Below are 20,624 nucleotides of genomic sequence, written 5' to 3' on the forward strand. Positions count from 1 at the left end.
TGTGCCACTGCCGGCGAGCAAACAATACAGTATCGTTTGGGCCCTGCACAGGCACCTCACCTCACTGATGTCACTGATCCTCAGTAGATGATAACCTGTGATCGTTTTGCAAGCCCGGCGGCCCACTGGGCCTAAGCTGACTACCTGCTGGGCTTGAGCATTGGGTATTTCTCTCCTTTTTATTTATATTGATATGTTTTTTCAGCTAAAAAGTGCTATACGGATAATAGCTCAGTGCGTAGGTTGTGTGCATAACGTTAGCAAGCGTGCGGTGAAGAGAGGGAGAGCGTGTGTCTGTTGTGCTGAGTGTGAAGTGAGCAGTAATGTTGTAGCTGTAAGCGTAGCAGCGTGTATACAGTTTAAGCTGTTTGTCGGTAATAAGTGCTAAAACTCCTCGAGACCCGAGCCGAGCTCCCACGCCTCGCCCGCCACATGCTTATTAAAGTGAAGGAGGTTCGCCCCGGAGTTAGCGACAGCTTCATCCCAGGCTCATTTAAGGTGGACTGACCTTTAAGGTGGACCAGCCAGGCACTTGGTGGAAGCGTCTTGATTTTGGTGATGCTGAGCAGCAGGTTGTTCTCTGCGCACCACTCATTTTCCTCCTGATACGAATCCTCACTGCCGCTTGAGGCGTCCACAAACCACACAGCAGAATCGTCTCCGTGTCCGGGATCGCAGCCATGGGAGTTCAGCGTGAACGGGCGGGGGCTGAGCACACAGCCCCGGGGGGAGGAGGTGTGACCGCCAATCCCAACTGTCTGGGGTCTCTTTGCCAGGGAGGCCGGTGTCGTGTTGCAGAGCGCGGCTCTCAAGCCAGTTTCATGAGGGAGATTTGTGAACACAAGTTAACAAATGTGACACGAGCGAACTACTCCACAGTCTTTGCTGTAGTTTAAACATGGAGATAGTGACAGTTAGTTATTAAACGTATCTCCTCATAACTCTACTCTCCTGTTTGGCAGCTGGATCTTTACTTGTATGTTGAAGGGAAAGTGTCCTTGTTCACTGCTGAAAGGTTATTCCTAATTGTTGTTAGTATTTTTCGACTGGTTAATTGGCTTTGTAAGTATAGTTGTAGTGCTGTACTGATGCTTTTTTAGCACGACCTCAGCTAGCTTTAACACTGTGCTTCAACAGGCGCGATAAACAGGGTTCAGGTTAGTCATGTAATGTATAGCAGGAGCAGACAGACAGAAATGGCCCTCAGCTCTCAGTGCATTTGCTTTTTATAATTAATCCTCCAGTTTATTGATACAGTTCACATTCTGAACTGCTGAGTCGGCCATTTCAGGCCAGCGTGGTCAGCTATCCTGTTTCCATGTCGTTGAGCTGTGAGGTAGAGATAAGCTCGAGTCTGGGGCAGTGCAGTGTTGCAAGAATTTATTGAATTGTAGTATCGAACTGAGTGAAACTGATATTAGGCATTCTTTTATTTTGTTCTTAAATAGGAATCATCATTCTCCTTTATACCGCATATGAACAATGTTCACTTTAATAGAAGAACCACTCAGAGAAAGAAGAAAATCAAGTAATACTGCTAGTTTATAAGGGATTACAGCACAGACTGTACCTTAAACAGCATCGCATCTACCTCTCTTCCCTCTGTCCATGGAAATGGGAAGCAGATTGTGCTCTCAGACTGGAAGTGTACCTGTTATTAAAGTAACCTTGAGAAAAGAAGATGTGGGAAGATGAAAGAGCCCAGCAACCTGTGAGGCGCGCAGCAAAAAGCAAAATTCAGCTGTTCGGGGATTAGTAATGACTCTGGTTTGCCCCAGAGCTGACTAACGGAAGATGCACATGTATGCAAACATACACACACTCGCACACACTTGTTAGTATACTCAATATACATAAAAAATCAGATAATACTGCACACACACACACTTGTTGGCACAACGACACATGCACATGAAGCGCTCATTCTGCATTATGAGATATGTTGCCTTTTTCATTCTTTACTAGCTGCCATCCTCCTCCTTCTCCCTCTCCAGCTCTCTCTCTCTCTCTCTCACACACACACGTACACACTCCTTCTCTTTCAATATAGCTCAAAGGGCCATCTCTTCAGGGCTTTTGAGGCTGAGGTGGCCAGTGGCAGTGAATGCAAATTACCCCTCCTGCACACGCATGCACACACACGCACACACACGCACACACACACACACACAGCTCCCTGTGCCAGGTCCCACTGCTCACAGTGCCTCCCACAGCACTGAATGGCGAGGGCAGAGAGAGAGAAAGAGAAGAAGGAGAGATTAAAAGAAATGAGGGATGAAGGAATAGACAGATAGAGCAGGAGGTTATCCAGAGGTAAGGCCTCCTCCTCCTCCTCCTCCTCCTCCTGATGGAACAAGGCTGCTGATATGTTCATGCAGGAGAACAGTCAGTGCGTCGTTGCTATGCAATTCATCACTAGTTAGCGAGAGTAGCTTCCAGTCGACGCCTGGTACGAATGACTGGAAGTTCGGTTTAATCCACAGCTTTGTGATTTCATCATCTGTGCAGCTCCAACACCTGGGCCGCTGCAACACACACACACACACACACACACACACACACTTGTAAGTGCACTGATTTAACACACAGATGCATATATTGTACATGCTGATGTAAACAGACGCACACAAAAAAAAATTGCATGTGTGGAGTGCCGTATGCAGGCTGAATAACATCCTTACAAAAAGGAAGCATGTGACAGCGTTTCAACAATAAACGACTTACCAAAGTGTCTAAATTTAGCATAAGGAGCTGTCATACAGACACATAAAGAAAAGCACACATGGGTTTACAATTCATCTCCTGCGAAAGCTTCTTTAAAGCCAATAACAAAGAGGATGCAGACAGTGTGCTGTATGGGAATTGTACAGGAAGTGTCATCAGTCCTTTTAGATTGATTGATTGATTGATTGATTGGTCTTTATTTTGGTCTTTAAGCCAAAATTCAAACTGGAGACTGAAGTATACCCAGGCGCTTACAGGATGCACCCAGCCACCGAACAATGAATCAATGTCAACATGAGATCGTAGCAATGAGAAGAAGCCTGTCCTCAAAATCAGGACATTTATGAACTGCACCGTCCAGACAACAAGGAAATGTTAGTAATGGAAACACTGGTTTGTTCTGTCCTCAGATAATTCTGCAGTGCACGACAAAAAGTGGTGCACGGTTAGTGGTCCCTGATGCAGAACTTACTACCGTCATGCGTTGTGCAGTCAGTGGGACAGTCTAAGGCTCGCTTGGCCTCTGCTTCATTCTCACATGAGGCAAATAGAAAAAAAAGCCACCCAGAACAGCAGCATGCTACACACTCGTGTCAGCTCGCATTTCAGGACCATGGACAGCATCAGAGGAGCCGGTCCTGACACACACACACACACACACAAACACACACACACACACACACACACACACACACACACACACACACACACACACACACACACAAACACACACACACTCTTTCTCCCACTCATGACAAAAAAATTGCCATATTTTTAAGGCACTGCAACACAAACTAAAGTGATACGAGCACTTTTTTCCTAAAGTTCTAGATCTATTAATCTTAATTGGGGCTGTTTTTTGGAGACATCCAATCAAAAGTCCACAGAGCCGCTCCTAACTTGATTGTCGAGTAAATGCAGCAGCTCCAGGTTTAGTCTCAAGGTGACACAACAGATTACACTGTAGGTATTTTGGTATGATGTAGCTCGGGGGAGACGCGGCGCCTTGAGAGAGAGAGATGGCAATTGAACTGTCCAAAAGCATTAAAATAACATGTATTCTGTTATATCACTGTTGTCAGCTCTGCCTTATTTCCCAGGACTCTGCTTTAGTTTTGTGCTCAAGTTTAACAGGATTTCGATCCCATTTTAGAAGACCTTAGTGGGACAAATTAGTGTAAGTGGAAGGTCTCTCATGATTTTAGAGCTGAACCTTGGCAAGAGCAAACTTTTCCGTCCATGGAATAAGTACATGGACGGATGATGAGCTGGGAGGGCACAAAGAAAGTAAAGGAAACATATATATGGGCATGTGTTTTGCATCTTGGTGTCCCTCGTAGGCCTTTGACCTAAATTACTCCCATCCTCCATCTTGGCACTCCCTCAGTGTTCCACTCTGTCAGCATTAGGAGCTCTGCCTCATCCACTCACTGGTTAGTAATGTCCCAGTGCCGCAGCCCGCGGTGGAATAAGCTCTTACAAGGCTGGCCTGAGAGGAGGAGATGGATTTAGAGAGGGGTGGGGGAGAAGGATGGCAAAGGGTCTGCCCTAAACAAGCTTTGTGCTTCACTTCTTTGTGTCTGTGCTCCCGTTCCAGCCCTCAAAACACAGTCAGCTTCTCTTCTAGAGACACGCTGATGCGGCTGTTTCCACCGACCACACACGTACCGAGCGTTATTAATATGAAGTATGATGTCTCTTTGACATTCAGCTGACAGTGTCAGGTAGAGGTCTGCAGCTTACAAGGTGTGCACGTATATGAAGTGACACTGTGTAGCTTTTTAAAGAAGAGATACCATTTCTTTTGTCTTACAAATGAAAATGTGAATAAATTAGCAATAAAGCTAACCGTCAAGACACTCAGGGATATTATTCTGCCACAGCTTTACTTGGACCACTGTCTTATGGTGGCTAATGTTAGCCATACGTAGTCCCTCTCAACCAGTCACCTAATGATGTGTTTAAAGTCACTGACTCAAGAAAATATGGAAAATAAAAATGTCTTTTGTCTTGACTCGCGTAGTGTGACATCTCCCACAACACATTTGACCAATCAGTTGCTCTCTCCAGAGCCCTGTCAGGTAGCCATGGCGAGGAGGAGGAGGAGGGATGCTGCTGAGGTTGCTGCTGTCAGGTGGGACAACGAAAGAGAGGAAAAGCTGGTTGAGCTGTGGCAACAGTACCCCTGCCTGTTTCCTCAAGGGAGAACCATGACCGAGTCAAAAAAGACAAATGTTGGCGAGAAATAGGGGAAGCGCTTCATCAGCCTGGCGAGTAACCATGCTGTGCTGTCACAACATTATCCCCGGTCCTAACAGGAATATTCTTATCAATACAATAATTCCAGATCTAACATTAAAGTAGCCTGTTTGATGCGGCCAACACAGCCAGGTCTGCTCCTTGTAGAATCAATAACTATGGGAATCAAATTAAATGTGGAACTTGTTGTACCTGTCCTAATGGTTAATTGATGCTATCCATTGGATGTGTAAACAATGACCTGAAGTTTACACCGCCTCTTGCATTTGCTTTCGGTGTTGTAGCACATCCACAGCTGTTTTTCCTTTCCTTTTTTTCCGGTACACAAGACCATCAGCATCACACACAACGCTACTGTCGCTATGAGTGACAGCTGTTTCATCTGAACTCATGTGTGATCGTGAAATAAAACGTGATGTGATTGGTCGAGGCCATACATGTAGTCTCACCAGTCGCCTGACCAAAACACAGCAAGGGTTTAAGGCACTGTGATCGATAGATCTGACTCGGTGACTATTGTCAAAAACTAGAATATGGTTTAGTCTGATCGCAGCATCAGTGAAAAGTCAAAAAATTGCTTCAGTGCTTGGTTTGGTTTTGGTTTTTCCACATTTAGCCATGAGCCTGTCGCATGGAGACACTAAAACAAAACACTCAAGCCACTCTCAGCAGCCTGGTATCTGATGACTGCACATTCGAATGTCTAAGTGAGAAAAGGAGAGGGGGGGGGGGGGGGGACCTCTGTGATACATACGACGGAAACCGCTTTGGTGTTGAAGCAGCAAGGAGAGTTCAAAGCCCACATGGACAGATTAACTGCGACAGTGATCTTGGATCATACTGGAAGGTTATTGCACAGATCACCAGCAAGCCTTTGTTTAGGGCAGAAATAGCCCAGGGGTTGAATGACTGTTCAAACACACAAACACAGATCGGTTCCTCTGTGTTTCTCACGGACAAAGCCAAGTAAAGACAATGTACCGCAGAGATTACCTCGGAGATGAAATACAGCATGAAATGGCAACAGAGCGGCTGAGCCTGTCAGCGTTTTGAAAGCTCGACATAACAACCACCCACCACTCTCTTCCCGTTTCCTGTTACCTTCTCCTCCTTCCCCGCGCTGTATGTCAGGCAACATAAAGTCTCCATGCTCTTCAAAGGTTAGTCCAATAAAGAGCACATACAGCTCTGCTGACAAAACCGCAAATGTCAAAATGGTTAAAAAGCGGCCTTCTCCGAACGCACCCCTTATCTTCTTACGTGGAGAGGCAAACAGTGGGCGCTGTTCTGGCAGGCAGGGTATCATGGGAGATGGAGTGGGAGTCTCTTCAGTAATCTATCACCTCTCGAGCAGAAGGAATCACACTATTGGGACTGGGAATTGATGCCTCAACACACACACACACACATCCTGATACATGAATAGGCACGAACAGAACTGGAAATTGTAGCATTTTGTTCTCGGGGTCTCAGGGTTCCTTGTTTTCTATACAAAATTTGACGATTTTAGCCCATGCTTATCAGGTTGTCTGTGAGGGTCATGGTTCTTCCAAAGTGCTTTCCAAAGGCAGCTGGACTTGCTTGAGGTTCTAGACGACGTTTCGCCTCTCATCCAAGAGGCCCCCACAGTTCTGATCCTCTTGCAGGATCGTTCGCACGTGAGTCGCCGACCCATAACATTGACGTGATCACCTTTTGCAGACGAGACAAACACACCACTGCTTCACCATGTGTTTATTCCAGACCATGTGTAAATCAATGTGTTTTTCATTAAAAGTTGTGTGCAGCGCACACACCAGGGATTCCACATGACATATGAAGTACTGTAACTATTGGATTTCTTTTCTTTATATGATCGGCTTATGAAAAGTTAATGCGCGAGCTCACGGTCTCAAATCAAGTTCAATATTCCTGGTCGAGAGGAGCAGAATGTGTGAGAGAGGCTGCTGGCAATCTTATAATAATTTTATAATGCCTGTATAGTAATAACCCAGTAATCATTCTATAGTAAGAGTATAGTTATCCAGATTCAGGCTGGAATTTAAACTCTAAAGCACACATTTGTCGATGTAGTGTATGCATGAACGCATGAGCGGATAAGCCTACAAGTGTGTGTGTGCATGTGTGTGTGTGTGTGTGTGTGTGTGTGTTGCTACATGGGGAGAAAATGGCTTTAACCTTCATGCCTGCTCGATCATCACCACTCCGCAAATGTCACTACATCTGCCTGCCCGCCACTCTCTACATCTCTGTTTACCTCTTTCTCTGTGCGTCACATAATCTCTCTGTCTCTCTCACATTCACGTCTTCGTCTTTTTAGGGATCGCACCTCCTCTTCCCTCCGACCCTCTCCTTTCCTTTAACGCCTCTTCTTTCCTCTCACTTTGAAATCTTTCTCCTGCCTTCCTCTGCCGTTAAAAATACCCCCTAACCACACTTTTCACACACGCAGACTTTTTCTTCTCATTTTTCAGCCCTCCCGACCTCGATACCTGCCTCTTTCTCTTTGGCTTCATCTCATCATCCCTTTCCAAAGCACACGCCGCTTTTCTCTTTCTCTTTCACACACACCTTATATTTAAAGATCCATGTCGGCATCCTCTCTATCTTTCTTTCTCTTTTGCCTTCCTTCCCTTTCTCTCTGTACTTAATTCCCCCTCTGCAGCCAGGTTGGAGCCGTATTTTTCACTCTCAGTCTAAGGCTAGAGAGTGAAAAGGCAGAGTTGACAGCGAGAGAGAGAAAAATGGTGTACAGAGAAGGGAGTTGGGGGGGGGGGGGTAGTGGGGAAAAAGGATGACAGAAATAGAAAGAGGGAGAGAGGGTGAGAGAAAGACAACAAGGGTGAGAAGGAGCATAAGAGCTTAGTAGAAAGCTTATTTTTATCACAGCTGACATCAACTGAATCCAACAATCAAAGCATTTACCTTAAAAATAAACAACATTGAGCCGTTTAATGTAATAGATATTTGAACAGCTAATGCTGAATGTCAGTAAGCAATAAAACACTTGAGGTCATGTTTTACTCTCTATGACACACACATATTGAATATATGTGTTTGGATGCTGTCACTGTGCGTACATTGTTGCATTTATATTTACAGTTAAAGTACATGAACAGCACTCATTGTAATCACTGTACTACATCCATGCAGAGCCATGCAGAGTTTATCATAACCCAATGTGCTTCACAGACTTCAGAGCGAGGAGTGAAATAAACAAACAGAAAAAAGATAGTTTTGCCGTACATAGAAAAAGACAAGTGAAATGCATCATTCATTATTCACTTTAGGTCAGCTGTCAATAAATGTATGCTTTCAGCCGATCAGCTCCAGCAGCAGTGGTGGAGCTGGAATGTAGCGCTGCTGCGCCCGGTGGACTTCGGGGGTACTAATGTTGACATATACAAAACATGACATGAAAAAGCAGCTGCTGTTCTGTAAACACCTCCCAAATCCATGTCTCAGCTGGAATCTCAACATCTCCTGCTTCTCACATTTTCCCCTTTTTTGTTCCATTTTTGGTCAGCGGAGCTGGAAACTCTTATTTATTCCAGCAGTTGATGCCTCCGATCGTGGATGCAGATATGCATACATTTGCGGAAACCTCCACATAAACTGAATTTATCCCGTCTATGTGCATATCCTCCCCAGAGAGGAATGTAGAATCAGATTAAAGCCACCAAAGCCAACCACAACGGATTCTACTCCTGATTGCCCAAAACAAGGACGGAGAAGAAGCAGAACTGAGTTTGCTCTTTTGAAATTAGGAGACTCCTTAAATTATCAGGCACTTCTGAAATGTGTAGATGGAACCAGCATTTTAATGTACGCAGCTTCACTCCTGCTGCACTTCTTTTCTATGTTTTCCAAAAAATGGAGAAACAGTGTGAAAACAGTTTGACTGATTCGGGCCAAATTTCAGTCAGGCTACACAAGACGAGGGCCCGCAGCCAGTGATAAATAATGTTCATAGAACTATTAGGTGTTTAGCCTCTACCGGGCCTTTGTTGCCCTCTGGCAGACCTGCTAGGCTGCTCAACATGTTGCTGTGGTCATTTCGCAGCCGCTGCCGGAACAAGCTGGGACGGCGTGACAGTCTCATCTGTCTTTTGTCCTATAACTTTGAATTCCCCCAAAAAAACTATTATTCACCAGATGCTGCTCCGGGCGAGGTTACTGTGTGTTGAGTGGGATGGACGGGCCGGAAGGAGAAACCCCCCCCCCGTAGTCCTCGTACGAAATCTTGTGACTCAACAGGAGCACAAAGTGAGCCGGAGATTAAAGAGAAGAGGAGGACACATGTTGTGTGCGCGCACAAGGGCACATGAGGTGCTCCCAGGCTTTAAATTGATTCATTTTGCAGTCCTCCAGCATTTCAGATAAATGTGCCATTTCAAAGTGCCTCTCGTTCGCTGGGCTTAGGTCCTCACAGTTTATATTCCGTGCTGGCAGCATTGTCTGATAAACAGTCATGCAAATCACGCCATTTAATTGAGAGAACTGAATCGAGACTTAATGATACAAGAGCGGCAGAAAACTAATTGTGACAGGGTGACTAATGACGACTGTACAAATCCATTTAGAATATTTCTGAAGGGCGAACGCTGAACATCACCTGAAAGGACAGGAGCTCCGCTGGCTCGCGCAGCATCCTTTTTTAACTGCCATTCATCCCAAAATGAACTTCACAGCTGTTTGTGGTGTAGTCGCGGCTTACTCATCTCAGCTACTCATCTGTGACCTGCCCACACACACACACACACACACACACACACACACGGCCAGTTTAGTGAGTGAGAGAGCAGTGGTGTGTGATAATGAAGCAGAAGATTGGCAGTATAGTATTTCTGCTTGTCTGCCTTCCTGATTGTCTGTACGTTTAACTCTATCGCCCTCTCTCTCTCTATGTCACACGCAAACACACACACACACACACACACCAGAATGTCCACTTGCAGTGCTTGAAGTAGAAGGTGTGTGTGTGTGTGTGTGTGTGTGTGTGTGAACAGCTCTCAGATTGTCAGTCACATCTCATGCATTCCAGTTACTCATCTACAACCTGGTCTCACATCCACACACACACACACACACACATGCACACATCTTATTGAGTTATTCACTGCATTTGGGCTGCAACATTTTAGCTCCAGGACGATGACAGTGTCCCCGTCTCTCTCCTCTCCCAGACACACAGTCCTTTGTACAGCTCCGAACGAGCGTCCATCACTCATGGTTGACGCTCACTCACAAGCTGTCAGACGCGCTTCCATTTCCTCGTAGATCACGCCGGACTGGCACACTTTGCCTAAATGAGCCACTCAGCACCTACTTACTGTTGTGCCTGCGCGCAAACATTTGTCACACACACAAACACACACTCGCTCCTGTCCACAAACACAGAGATATAAGGCTCTTTTTGTGTATGGGCTATGTCTGCCTCAGATCACACAATGTTACCAAATGAGACCAATCTAAATAATGAAGAAGGGCTGGATGACATGGTGTCAGGTCATTATCTCAGTATTGTTAAGGAAATGTCCAATATGTATGTAGTTCTGCTGCTACATCTGACCTCTGACCTGGGAAAAACTGGCCAATCAGAGGACCCCAACAGCACCTCTCATCAATCATACAATTTGCGGTCAATGATGATAACATAGTATATTAACACATGTCACAGGATAAACCTTCCTATCAGCCATAAGAATGACAAAGACAAGAACATTTTAAAAGATGAATTCAATTTAAGGACATTATCTTATCTTACTTATTAATTTAGGTTAAAAAATTGTGATAATAGGCCAATGTTGCCTAAAGAAATCACTTTATAAGAAAAAAATACTCATGATGTAGTCAAATACATGTGTGTGTGAAGTGAGTATAAGTGATGCACAGCTGGCAGGATTTTTTGCTTGCCTCAGTCACAGCTTGGAATAATTATGAAAAATCTGTAACATGATAAGATCAAATATGATGTGATTCTGCTGAAATGTTATAAATTCTAATCTTGACTGAATGCTCATCTTTAGACGTATTACTGGAAAATATAAAGTAGTTATAGACTGTAGATGTAAATTAAGTCTACAGATTAGATTTAAAGATAGGCGACAAATTAAACGGGCAATCTGAGTGAATGAGCGGAGGAACATTCGGGCTGACGCCTTCACACAGAGCACGAATTGATGAATGGGAACATGATGTGGAGCACATGCCTCGATCTCACAGCCGCCAGATATCAACCCAGTCACACGTCGTTCTCCACCGCCTCCACCATAACATCTTTCGGAAAAATGACGTTCATCCCTCCAATCGAGATCCACACGCTCGGAGAGTCTTTGACACAGTGCTAAGGTTGTTTTTAGAGGCGACTGGTGACCCAGCACCTTATTAAGAGGCTCGATGTTGGGTTTTGCTCAATTTTGCGACTCATACAAGCAAAAACGTAGACAGTATACAGTCTGAGAACACACTGCAGGAGAGAAATGGCTGTTTATGCCTTGATCTCTGTCACAGCTGCACAAATACAGTTCAATAGGTGCATTAACACCAAATACCACAAGCATTGATTGTTGATTGATTCATTATTTTTGCTGCAGTTTTTGCAGGAATGCGCGTCCTCACACCGCTTGCCTTCCACTCTGTGTTGTATGTCTCTTTTGGGTGTGACGTCCATACAGTGTGTGTGTGTGCGCGCGCGCATGCGTGCACGTGCGTGCGGCCGTGGGGAGAAGCGGAGCCGAAGTGAAGCCTTACGTAACCGGCTTCAAAGCGAGCCGCCGGTCGGCCGGCGATCCAGACGCGGCCAAAACGCGAGGAGAGAGGGAGGAAAAGCGTTTCGCAGACAGGAGGATAAAAGGAAGAGACGGCACAGAGGAGCGAGGGCGTAAACAACTTTAGGTGGAAAATATTTCTCAGCAGCTACTTTATGCGTGGCGAAAGTAGCACGGGTGATTGGCTGTTACATCAGGAGAAGTGCATGCGTCATACAGCCGCTGAAGTCTTATTAGCCTTATTTTCCAGTTTTAAATAATGTACTATGTTTTGCTGGGTGTCCTTTTTTAGCCCCGTCCTGAAGAAATCAGGCAAATGTACTACTACTCTTGTTTTATAATTGCCTTCGCTGTTATTTTTGTCGCCTGCAGACAGGTGTGTGTGTGTGTGTGTGTGTTGTGGAGGGGGTTGATGGGAGTTGGGGTACGGCTCTCGCAAATGCCGCTGTCGTTCTCGGCTCCTTTGATTGGGAAAAGAGTCTTAAAATGTCAAGAAAACCAGCTATTTCTTCCCCCCTCTCTGCTTGATTCACACTGCTCGGCTCCTCGCCCGCTCATTGCAAAAAGATGTCAATCAAGCTCAGTTTTTACACTTTTTCTCAGCGTGTTGCCGGTAATGGTTGCTTGATTTTTGCTCTCCCCATTGTGTCACCCTCCCTAAAAAAAGTGTTAGTCTGCTTTCTTTGATGGGCAGGTTATTATTTCAAACTTTTTTATTTACTCTGTGTTATTGCCTTGACATGCATCAGTCAATAACTTGTTTTGTGTTGTTTAATATTCTACAAACCTTCTGGAATAATCAATTAGCTAATGAGGTGCTGCAGATGATGGAGCTTTTCTAAAAAAAACAAATCCCACCATGCATCACCACCAAACATATCATGAACTTCAGCTTTTGGGTTGTAACTACTAGAACATATTGTAAACCTCAGCTTTCAGGTAATAAATTACTTGTCAAAGGAAAAGTTTTCCTTCCATTAGCTTTCATACTGGAAGTCATTTTGTTGTTAGCTGTGACACTGAGCCAGCAGTCAATTAATTCCAGTAATTATTTCAGCACCTGAATGCAGCGTTTATTTCCAGGCGTAAAGGCCCAAACATCCAGAGGGAGAGTCTGCTCAACAGAGGGTCACATGTGAAAAAATAACTCGCCACACTTCATCAGGGAGTTTTACTTTGAATATTCACTTGGGTCTTACACTCTGTTCTGTTTGCAGATGTCGACTGTCTGCTCATTTTTAGCTATGCTGGCAGTGGAGCAGCACTTTGCTCCAGGATGAAGTATTTCAGCAACTATTGGATGGATTGCAAGGAATTTTTTGTACAGACATTCACGCTCCCCAGAGGATGAAGCCTGATTATCCTCTGACTTTACACCAGCGCCACCAGCAGGTCAAATCTATTAACCTCTCAGTGCAACAAGGATTGTCACAAAATTTTGTTTCCAGACACTGAATCCTCATAGTGACGCCCCAGATGTTCACAAACAGGTCGACAAAACTGCACCATTCCCGTCAGCCCCGTCACTACCCTGGGTTCAGTGCTAATTAGGAAATGTTAGCATGCTAACACGTGAAGCTAAGCTGGTGAACATGGCGAGCTTAATACCCGCTAAACTTCAGCATGTCAACAGTGTCCCTGTTAGGATGTTTGCATTTATCTTAAAAGACCTTTACGTCCAAGTGGAGCCTCACAGAGTCACGAGCCTGGCTTTAGACTCTTAGTCCAAACCACAGTGGAACAGTTTAACCCCGTCCACACCTGGCATGCTGACCCTGGTCCTTATATGGTCGCCATCGAGGCACCAAGTAGGTGTAACAAGTCTGTGCGATGTCCACTTAGTATATTTTCCAGAGCTTTCAACCTGAGTTGTATTCTTCACACACTATAGGTCTTAAATTCTATCCTATCGTGTGCTTTTATTTTGAATTTTCCTTCAGAGGCCGGCCATCCATGTGTCCACAGTAGTTCTCACTTTGTAATTAACAGATATTCAGCCATCTTGTCGGCTATGCCTGTGCTCAACACCTTGATGAAGAGCAGACTCTTCCAGTAAGTGAGCTTCTGTTATGTTATATAAGTATTTTTTTCTCTGCAGATTTAACTGAATACAATCCAGTTTCTTTGCCAAACCTCAAGTTCCCAAAGTGGATTTATCAGATGAAAGCGAAAAAGCGAATGAAAGGTGAAGAGTGTTTTTGTGCTTACTTTCTGAATGCCGGGGCGGAAAGTGTTTTCAACTAACGCTCGCCTCCCGAGAGATGAGGTGAACAGTGCACGCATACCGTTTTCCTTGCATCCAAACAAGGTGACTCGTCTCCTTTCTGTGACACCTGTACATGAGTGAAGCGTGCAGCGTAAGAGGCGGAAGATGAAGCGGGGCCGAGATCAAAGCTGATTTCGTTGTGTGTGTATTTTTTTCTTTAACGCCTCATTTCCTGATGATGACTCCATGAGAAGAAGCCCAAGAACAGTTAGGGAGGTAGAAACCGCTCGGTCACAGTCGGGCTCCTTGAATTTGACACGAGCAGTTCATCAGCGAATAATAATTTAAAAATAAACTCTTCAGAGATGATGATGGAGGAAAAGATCTCTATGCCTCTCTCTCTCTCTCTCTCTCTCTCCACCACTCTTTTAATTTCCCAAAAAAAAACAGCCAGTGGGCAGATGGGGATCAAATTGCATTCACCTTTTACCTGCACTCCTCTGCGCAATTAGCGTCACGCTTACTTGTCATTTCAAATTGACACTCTGCTGCTGTGCTATGTAATTATTTACCCGCCTGGGGAATAGCTCTCTGGTTTAACCAATAAATAATGACAAAAGCACACACACACACACACACACACTCCAAAACACAAAAGCACCTGTGCCCTATTTTACCTGAAACGTGTTTAACATGCTTTTTACCATTACAGGCTCATTGTGCATTTGCTTACGAGAGGCTGTCTGAATTAAAGGTGTCTTTGTGTTCAGTGTGTCTATCTCAGGCGGTCTGATTGGCTCATGTTGTGCAGCAGCCCTTTAAAATGTTCTGTGTGCTTTTACCGCTGAGAGGTCAGCATTCAGATTTTGGGGGTTTGAGCATCAGGACCCAAACCCGCCGTTCTTCCTGTAGGTGTCCTCTTCTTTGCCTGTTCTTTTTTAAAATGTCTTTTTTTCTGGTCATGTATTGGGAGGAAAGGGCTGGGTCCTGTTCTTCAAACAGCAAGGGCCTTATTGCTTTCACATTCCCTTTTTCCCCCCTCTTCACCAACCCCCGCCCACCCAGCCCCCACCCCACCCAAAACAAAAGTTAGGCTCAGGGAACCAACAGGGTCTCAAGGAGAGAGAGAAAGAGGGGACCACAAACAATGGCAGCCGTTTTCTTCTGCAGGGGGGAGAGAAGGAAATCACATCCAAAAACAGTTTTCTTTGATCTTGTGTCTTTTCTTGTGATAAATCTGTGTCTGTGATGCCTTTTGTTTTTGCTTTTGTACTCTTTTTAAAGGAAAAAAAAAACAATAAGCAACCATGAACTCTTGCTGATTTGTCCTTTTTGCTCTTTCTTCTTTTCTTTTTTTGATATTCTTTTTTTTCCGTTTTTGCCAGTAATCTTTTTTGAATTTTCTCTTTTCTCTTTTTCCCCCCTTTTTTTCTTAACCCTAGGTCCGCTCACAAAAAAACACGATGAATCTTCAATGAACAAGCCTCGAGACGAAGGTATTTTTGTTGCATGTTTTTCCTTTTTTCTTGTTTTCAAGTCTTTTTGGGGGATGTGTACACATACAGTAGAGTGGAGAAGACACACACACACACATACACACACACACACGCACACACACACACACACAAGTCAAACATCTCTTAGGTGGGACTTGCAGGATATGAGATGCATACCGATGTGTTGGTGTAAGTGTATGTGCTGACCATTGCAATTAAAAAGCTGTCTTTCCTATGCAAAGCATTAGCCTTATGTAACCTTGGATGATCATAACACCTGGCTAATGGAACCCAGATACCTTCATTATAAAGTCATCTGCAGGCAGTTGTGTGTGTTTTCCAGAGCTCTCAAATAAGAGAGCGCCTCGGACATCATCATCGCCGGCGCGCCCTTGAAAATACATTGGCCAACTAACAGCATTCTCACCGAACAACAAAGCACCTATTGAGTCCCGCTTGCACAATGAAGTGTGTTATTATTGCGCCTCAATCTCCAGCTCAAGGATGGAATTGCTATTGAGTAAGGACCGACACAAATATTAAGCTAGCCTTATTCCAAGTCAATGATGATAACGTCAAATCAAACAAGAAAAATAAAAAAACAGAAAGGGGGACATCCAAGGACACTTGTGTCCCGCTTTGGAGAATCTGGGTTTAATCGGCTGCTACAGTGAGGACACAGAACTCCCAGCCTGCAGCTAATTTATCTCCTACCTGCAGCACATACACTGTGGAGGTGATTTTATCTGCACTTTCATCCCCACTCCCCCCCCTCCTCCCTTGTTCTTTTGGACTTGTTTCTTGGAGAAAAAAAGATGACTGATGATATTTTGATACATATTTCTCTTTATGCTATTTTGAGGGTTGTGCGGGTGAATCTTTTTCCTGCTCCGTGATGCTCTTTGATTTGGGGTATTTTTTGAAGTTGGGAGTCGGAGGAAGTTTGACACAAGAGGATTTTCTTGGTGATCAAACGCGCTGGCACAGACACAACTTTTTTGAGCTGCCGCAGTCAGCAAGCAGTCAAAGCAGTCAAGCCCAGTCATGATGCTCCCCACCCCCCCCTTCATCCCTCATCATCACGTACAATTAACCTCATCTGATTGGGAAGCTCTAATTCCTTTACACCAATTTAGCAACATGATCTCAAACTGGAATTTGGATCAGGTACAGGAGAACCACTGAACAGAGGCTGCTTTAGATGATCTCCTTTGCATAAGACTGCAGGATATACTGAAGAACACATTAACCTGTTCCCACAGGACAGGAACTGCAAGTAACTTCCTGGTCATAGTCAGAATTTTAGAATGGTCATAACATAAAATACCCCAGATGATAAGTCGCCTTAAAAGATCAGTAATCGGCCTCTACAATGTTCTTCATGTATTCATCTGTACAATTAACATGTTTACTACATCTTCATACATGTTGGTCGAAATGCTGTTTCAAAGACTCCTGGGATAGACTTCTAACGGAGAAACAGTAGTATATTTTGTCTTTAATGATGCTTTTTGTTTCCCGGTCGCTTGGATTTTTGAGCTTCACTGTGCAGAACAATGTCGCGTGCAGAGTTTGAAACTAGAAGACTGAGTTAGGAAAAGTTTCTCTCAGCTCACCTTAAATCTGAGTTTGAGACGTGAACGTACGAGCAGGATCTTGTGACATCGCAAAAGTCTGAAAGCATATTAATGAGGTTGTACCTTCAAGTGCATTTAGTCTCAGTCCAAATGAGCGTCCTCGCTGGCAGCTGTGGCCTTGCTGGTAATCGCTGTAAAAGTGTGTTTCAGCAAACTCATCAGCTGAACATTACTCGCAACTTGCTATACCTGAAAATAGATGAAACAGAAAACAGAGCAGATTCTTTTTTTTTTATAGATCGACTGTTCATTTAGATGCAGAAAAAGAAAGAAACAATAAAAGAAGTCAAGAAAGAGTCCAAACAAAAGCGTCACTGCTGCTGTACAATGGCTGCATTGTGCAAAAATACAGCAGGACTGTACAAAAGGCAGTTGTTTGGCTCCGTCTTGCCTGGTGGAAATGATTCATGCACATACTCCAGCCTGTGATACAAGCACTCAGATTGAGAAGCTGCTCGTAAACCCTGACACGTGCGCTGATCTTCCACCCTGAGGCAATGCGCTGTTATCTGTCAAAGACCTGCGATGGTTTGAACTGTTGCACAAATAACGATTTCAGTGGAAGAAGCCTGATTCAGGGAGCAGAAACGCTTTTAATCGTACACGAACGTGGAGAAAACTCTCCTCCTTGATTGTTTTCCTAACGAACATCTTAACACGACGGATCATTTTCAATGAAAGAACCTCGAAAATCCACGGCCAGCTTTTATCTGATAACAGCAGTGGCTGGCACAGTCGGCTCATCCATTTTGCCCACCATTTTGTCCTCATTCTTTCAGCTGTGTGTCAACAACCTTTTCAGATGTGGCGTGCTTTGAAGCGGGATATTCTAGGCCACGCAGAAACCTATTCATGAGCTTTTGTGCTCGAGTTAAAAGTCCACGCTGCGTGCTCAAGAAGAGCAACAAAGGCTTAAAGCAGCATCCTCCACCCGGCGAGATGACTTCATTCAGCTGCGGCGGCTCTGCATCAGGTGTGAGAGCAAAGGCTATTGGGCCGCAGCGCTGCTCGCTGTCGCTGCTCAGAGAGATTGATAGGGCTTAGGGCGCAGCGCTGCGCAGATGTGTATGTGTGTGTGTGTGTGTGTGTGTGTGTGTGTGTGTGCGTGGAGAGAGGAGGGGACTACAAACCAGAGCGATATCGAGCTAAATCAAGAAAGAGACAGGGAGAGTGTGTTCCTGTGCCGTCCTGTGTGTCAACTCTGATCAGAGACAAACCAGAGCCACCTGAGCCCCAAACCTGGAACATATTTCTGCCAGGAAACAATGTCACCTCTCTCTGACACACACACACACACACACACAGTAATATAAACAGGGCCACACAACACAAACATGGACATGCCCTTAAAAGGAAATGTTCCATCAGAGCCAAATTTACAGGCACAGATGAAATACGGTTGATAGCATTACAATTTGCATCACATTGCATTAAGTAATGTAGCGCAGGGAGAAGCTATAAAACTGAGACCTGCGCTGCAGGATTTATATCAATGCAGAAAAAAAATCTAACAATAGACAAGACGGGTGTAATTTTCTTATTACTACATGACATAAGGTGTAATAAGTGTTACACCTTATAAGTGTAGTGTTGGGCAAGTTACTTAAACTGTATTCAGTTACTCATTACACATTTCTCGCATTACAAGGCAGCCGCCGAGCATCCAGCTGCGCTAAGCTAGCTGCGCTAAGCTAGCAGAGCTAAGTTAGCTGCTAACAAGCTAGGTGAGACCGCGTGTGAGGAGACAGCTTTGGAATGACAGGAGGACGCATTTCCGAGCAAACCAGAGCAATCGAATATCAGCCATCTGTGAGTCACCTCTGCTTGTTACCGTGGTAATAAGCTGTGAAAAGTGCATAAAACATGTAATCACAAGCGAGTGTTGAACAAATTAATACACCACGTTTCAGAAACGGCACGCGCGGTCTCCGCTGCCTCGTTATTTTTATTCCAAAAAGACGACGAGGGGAGATTGAAGAGCGCTTACAGGAGGTTTGTATTTAAGAGGCAGATTCTGGTGACCTGCAGTCTGCAGCCAGTCGCTTTAGACTCCTCCTGCTAGGTTCCTAAAACGAAGAACTCTTTAGGTTGTTTTTACCGCAGAACCCTGACATGATGCACGTCCAACCACGAAATAAAACAGAAATCAACCAGGAAAAACAAAACTGCTACTGGAAAGCATAATTCTTTCACTATCCTGTCCAATACCTGATTGAGATGTTTATCCCCCTTTCAAGGCAAAATGTCGCTCATTTTTCAAACATGAAGCATGTAAGATACGTGATGGATTGAAGGAGGCTTTTGGCTTTTTCCAATATTGCACTCAGTTTTCTTCATGACTAGCGATGATAAGAATATGAACCATCCAACTGGGTATTTAATTACAGTATGATATTGGGTGTCATTAATCAAACAAAGCAGTGAAAGGTTTAGATTTACCCTCAGTGATTCTGCTAGCCAGCGCTGAATATCTGATAATAAGGTACTAATGCTGTTCCCCAGACTGCAGGGGTTACACAATCACTTGATTTTTATTTTTTATTTTACAGTACTCGGTGCAGGCAGCTAACACCGGAACAAATGGAGCCTCTTTTTGTCTCGACATGTGTAGTACAAATAAAGGGGAACAGGCAATCAAGGCCACAGAATACTGACTTCTGCAGGCCGGCTGTATTATTGTGTGCAGTTCCTCACACTTTCCTGAGACAGAAGCATAATAACCTGCAATGACTTCAAGTCAAGTACACTTGTAATTCCTTATGCACAAGGCGAGTAAATGCTTTGTAGTAATACAAATGTGTTCTTTATTTATTACAGATATTTAAAGAGAAATGGCACACTCAGGTAAAAGTTGCAGCTTTACTTATTCTGCCATTGTGCCATTTAGTTTGTAATATTCTACATTTGTGCAGCTTCTGTTTACGATGAAGTTAAAAGATAATTCCCTCCAAAAATGGATTTCTCTTTCCTCTTTCTTATATTTATACATAATAGTTAGTTTTGTGTCAAATTAGTTCAATGCAGCACAATGCTGGCTGGTTAACAGGATAAAGCATGAGTCCAGTAAGAATCGGCAGCAAAAGCCCACAGCATTAATGTTACACAACTGTAAAATATCCGAAGGAAAAGAAAGATAAAAGAGCCGTTGAAATAATTGTCTCAACACTCTCGCCAGCTGGTATGATAACATGATTTTGTACGATGTTTATGATATGATGTTGTGCTCAAATGATCCTCGGTGAATAAAGCAGCAGTGACCAGGAGGCAGTGTTTACGGGCCTGCAGAGCACCGTCAGCATCCAGACTCGTGTTTCTCATAATAAGGAAATGATTTATCTCGTCCAGGACATTGTAAACAGCGTATCCTGAAACACGATCCTGAACTACACGGCTGAAATTAAAACAGACCAAGCGCCGAATGCTTGTTCAACTTTATCTGTGAAAGTTACTGTCCCTGCTGGCCACTGTATTCTCAAAGCAAAACAATGGCTCTGTATCAAACAGGCCTCTGATTAACCGCCTGTAACTGTGG

At 44.3% G+C, this 20,624-nt stretch overlaps 1 protein-coding gene across 6 annotated transcripts in view; it reads left to right on the forward strand.

The window, feature by feature from the left end:
• nlgn2a (neuroligin 2a) overlaps positions 1–20,624 on the forward strand; it is a 102,111-nt gene that overhangs the window by 10,011 nt on the left and 71,476 nt on the right. The window contains exons 3-4 of one of the 6 annotated variants that reach the window (XM_041964658.1): positions 10,816–10,835; positions 13,202–13,243. The exons of 2 other annotated variants lie outside the window; for them this stretch is intronic. In XM_041964658.1, the coding sequence (XP_041820592.1) occupies positions 10,816–10,835; positions 13,202–13,243 (62 nt within the window). Of the gene's footprint in view, positions 1–10,815; positions 10,836–13,201; positions 13,244–14,115; positions 14,135–15,401; positions 15,456–20,624 lie in introns of all 6 variants that reach the window. 3 more of the 6 variants (XM_041964656.1, XM_041964661.1, XM_041964659.1) reach the window with 3 other exon arrangements.

The sequence above is a fragment of the Chelmon rostratus genome, chromosome 23 (assembly GCF_017976325.1).
Source record: "Chelmon rostratus isolate fCheRos1 chromosome 23, fCheRos1.pri, whole genome shotgun sequence".
NCBI lineage: Eukaryota > Metazoa > Chordata > Actinopteri > Chaetodontiformes > Chaetodontidae > Chelmon > Chelmon rostratus.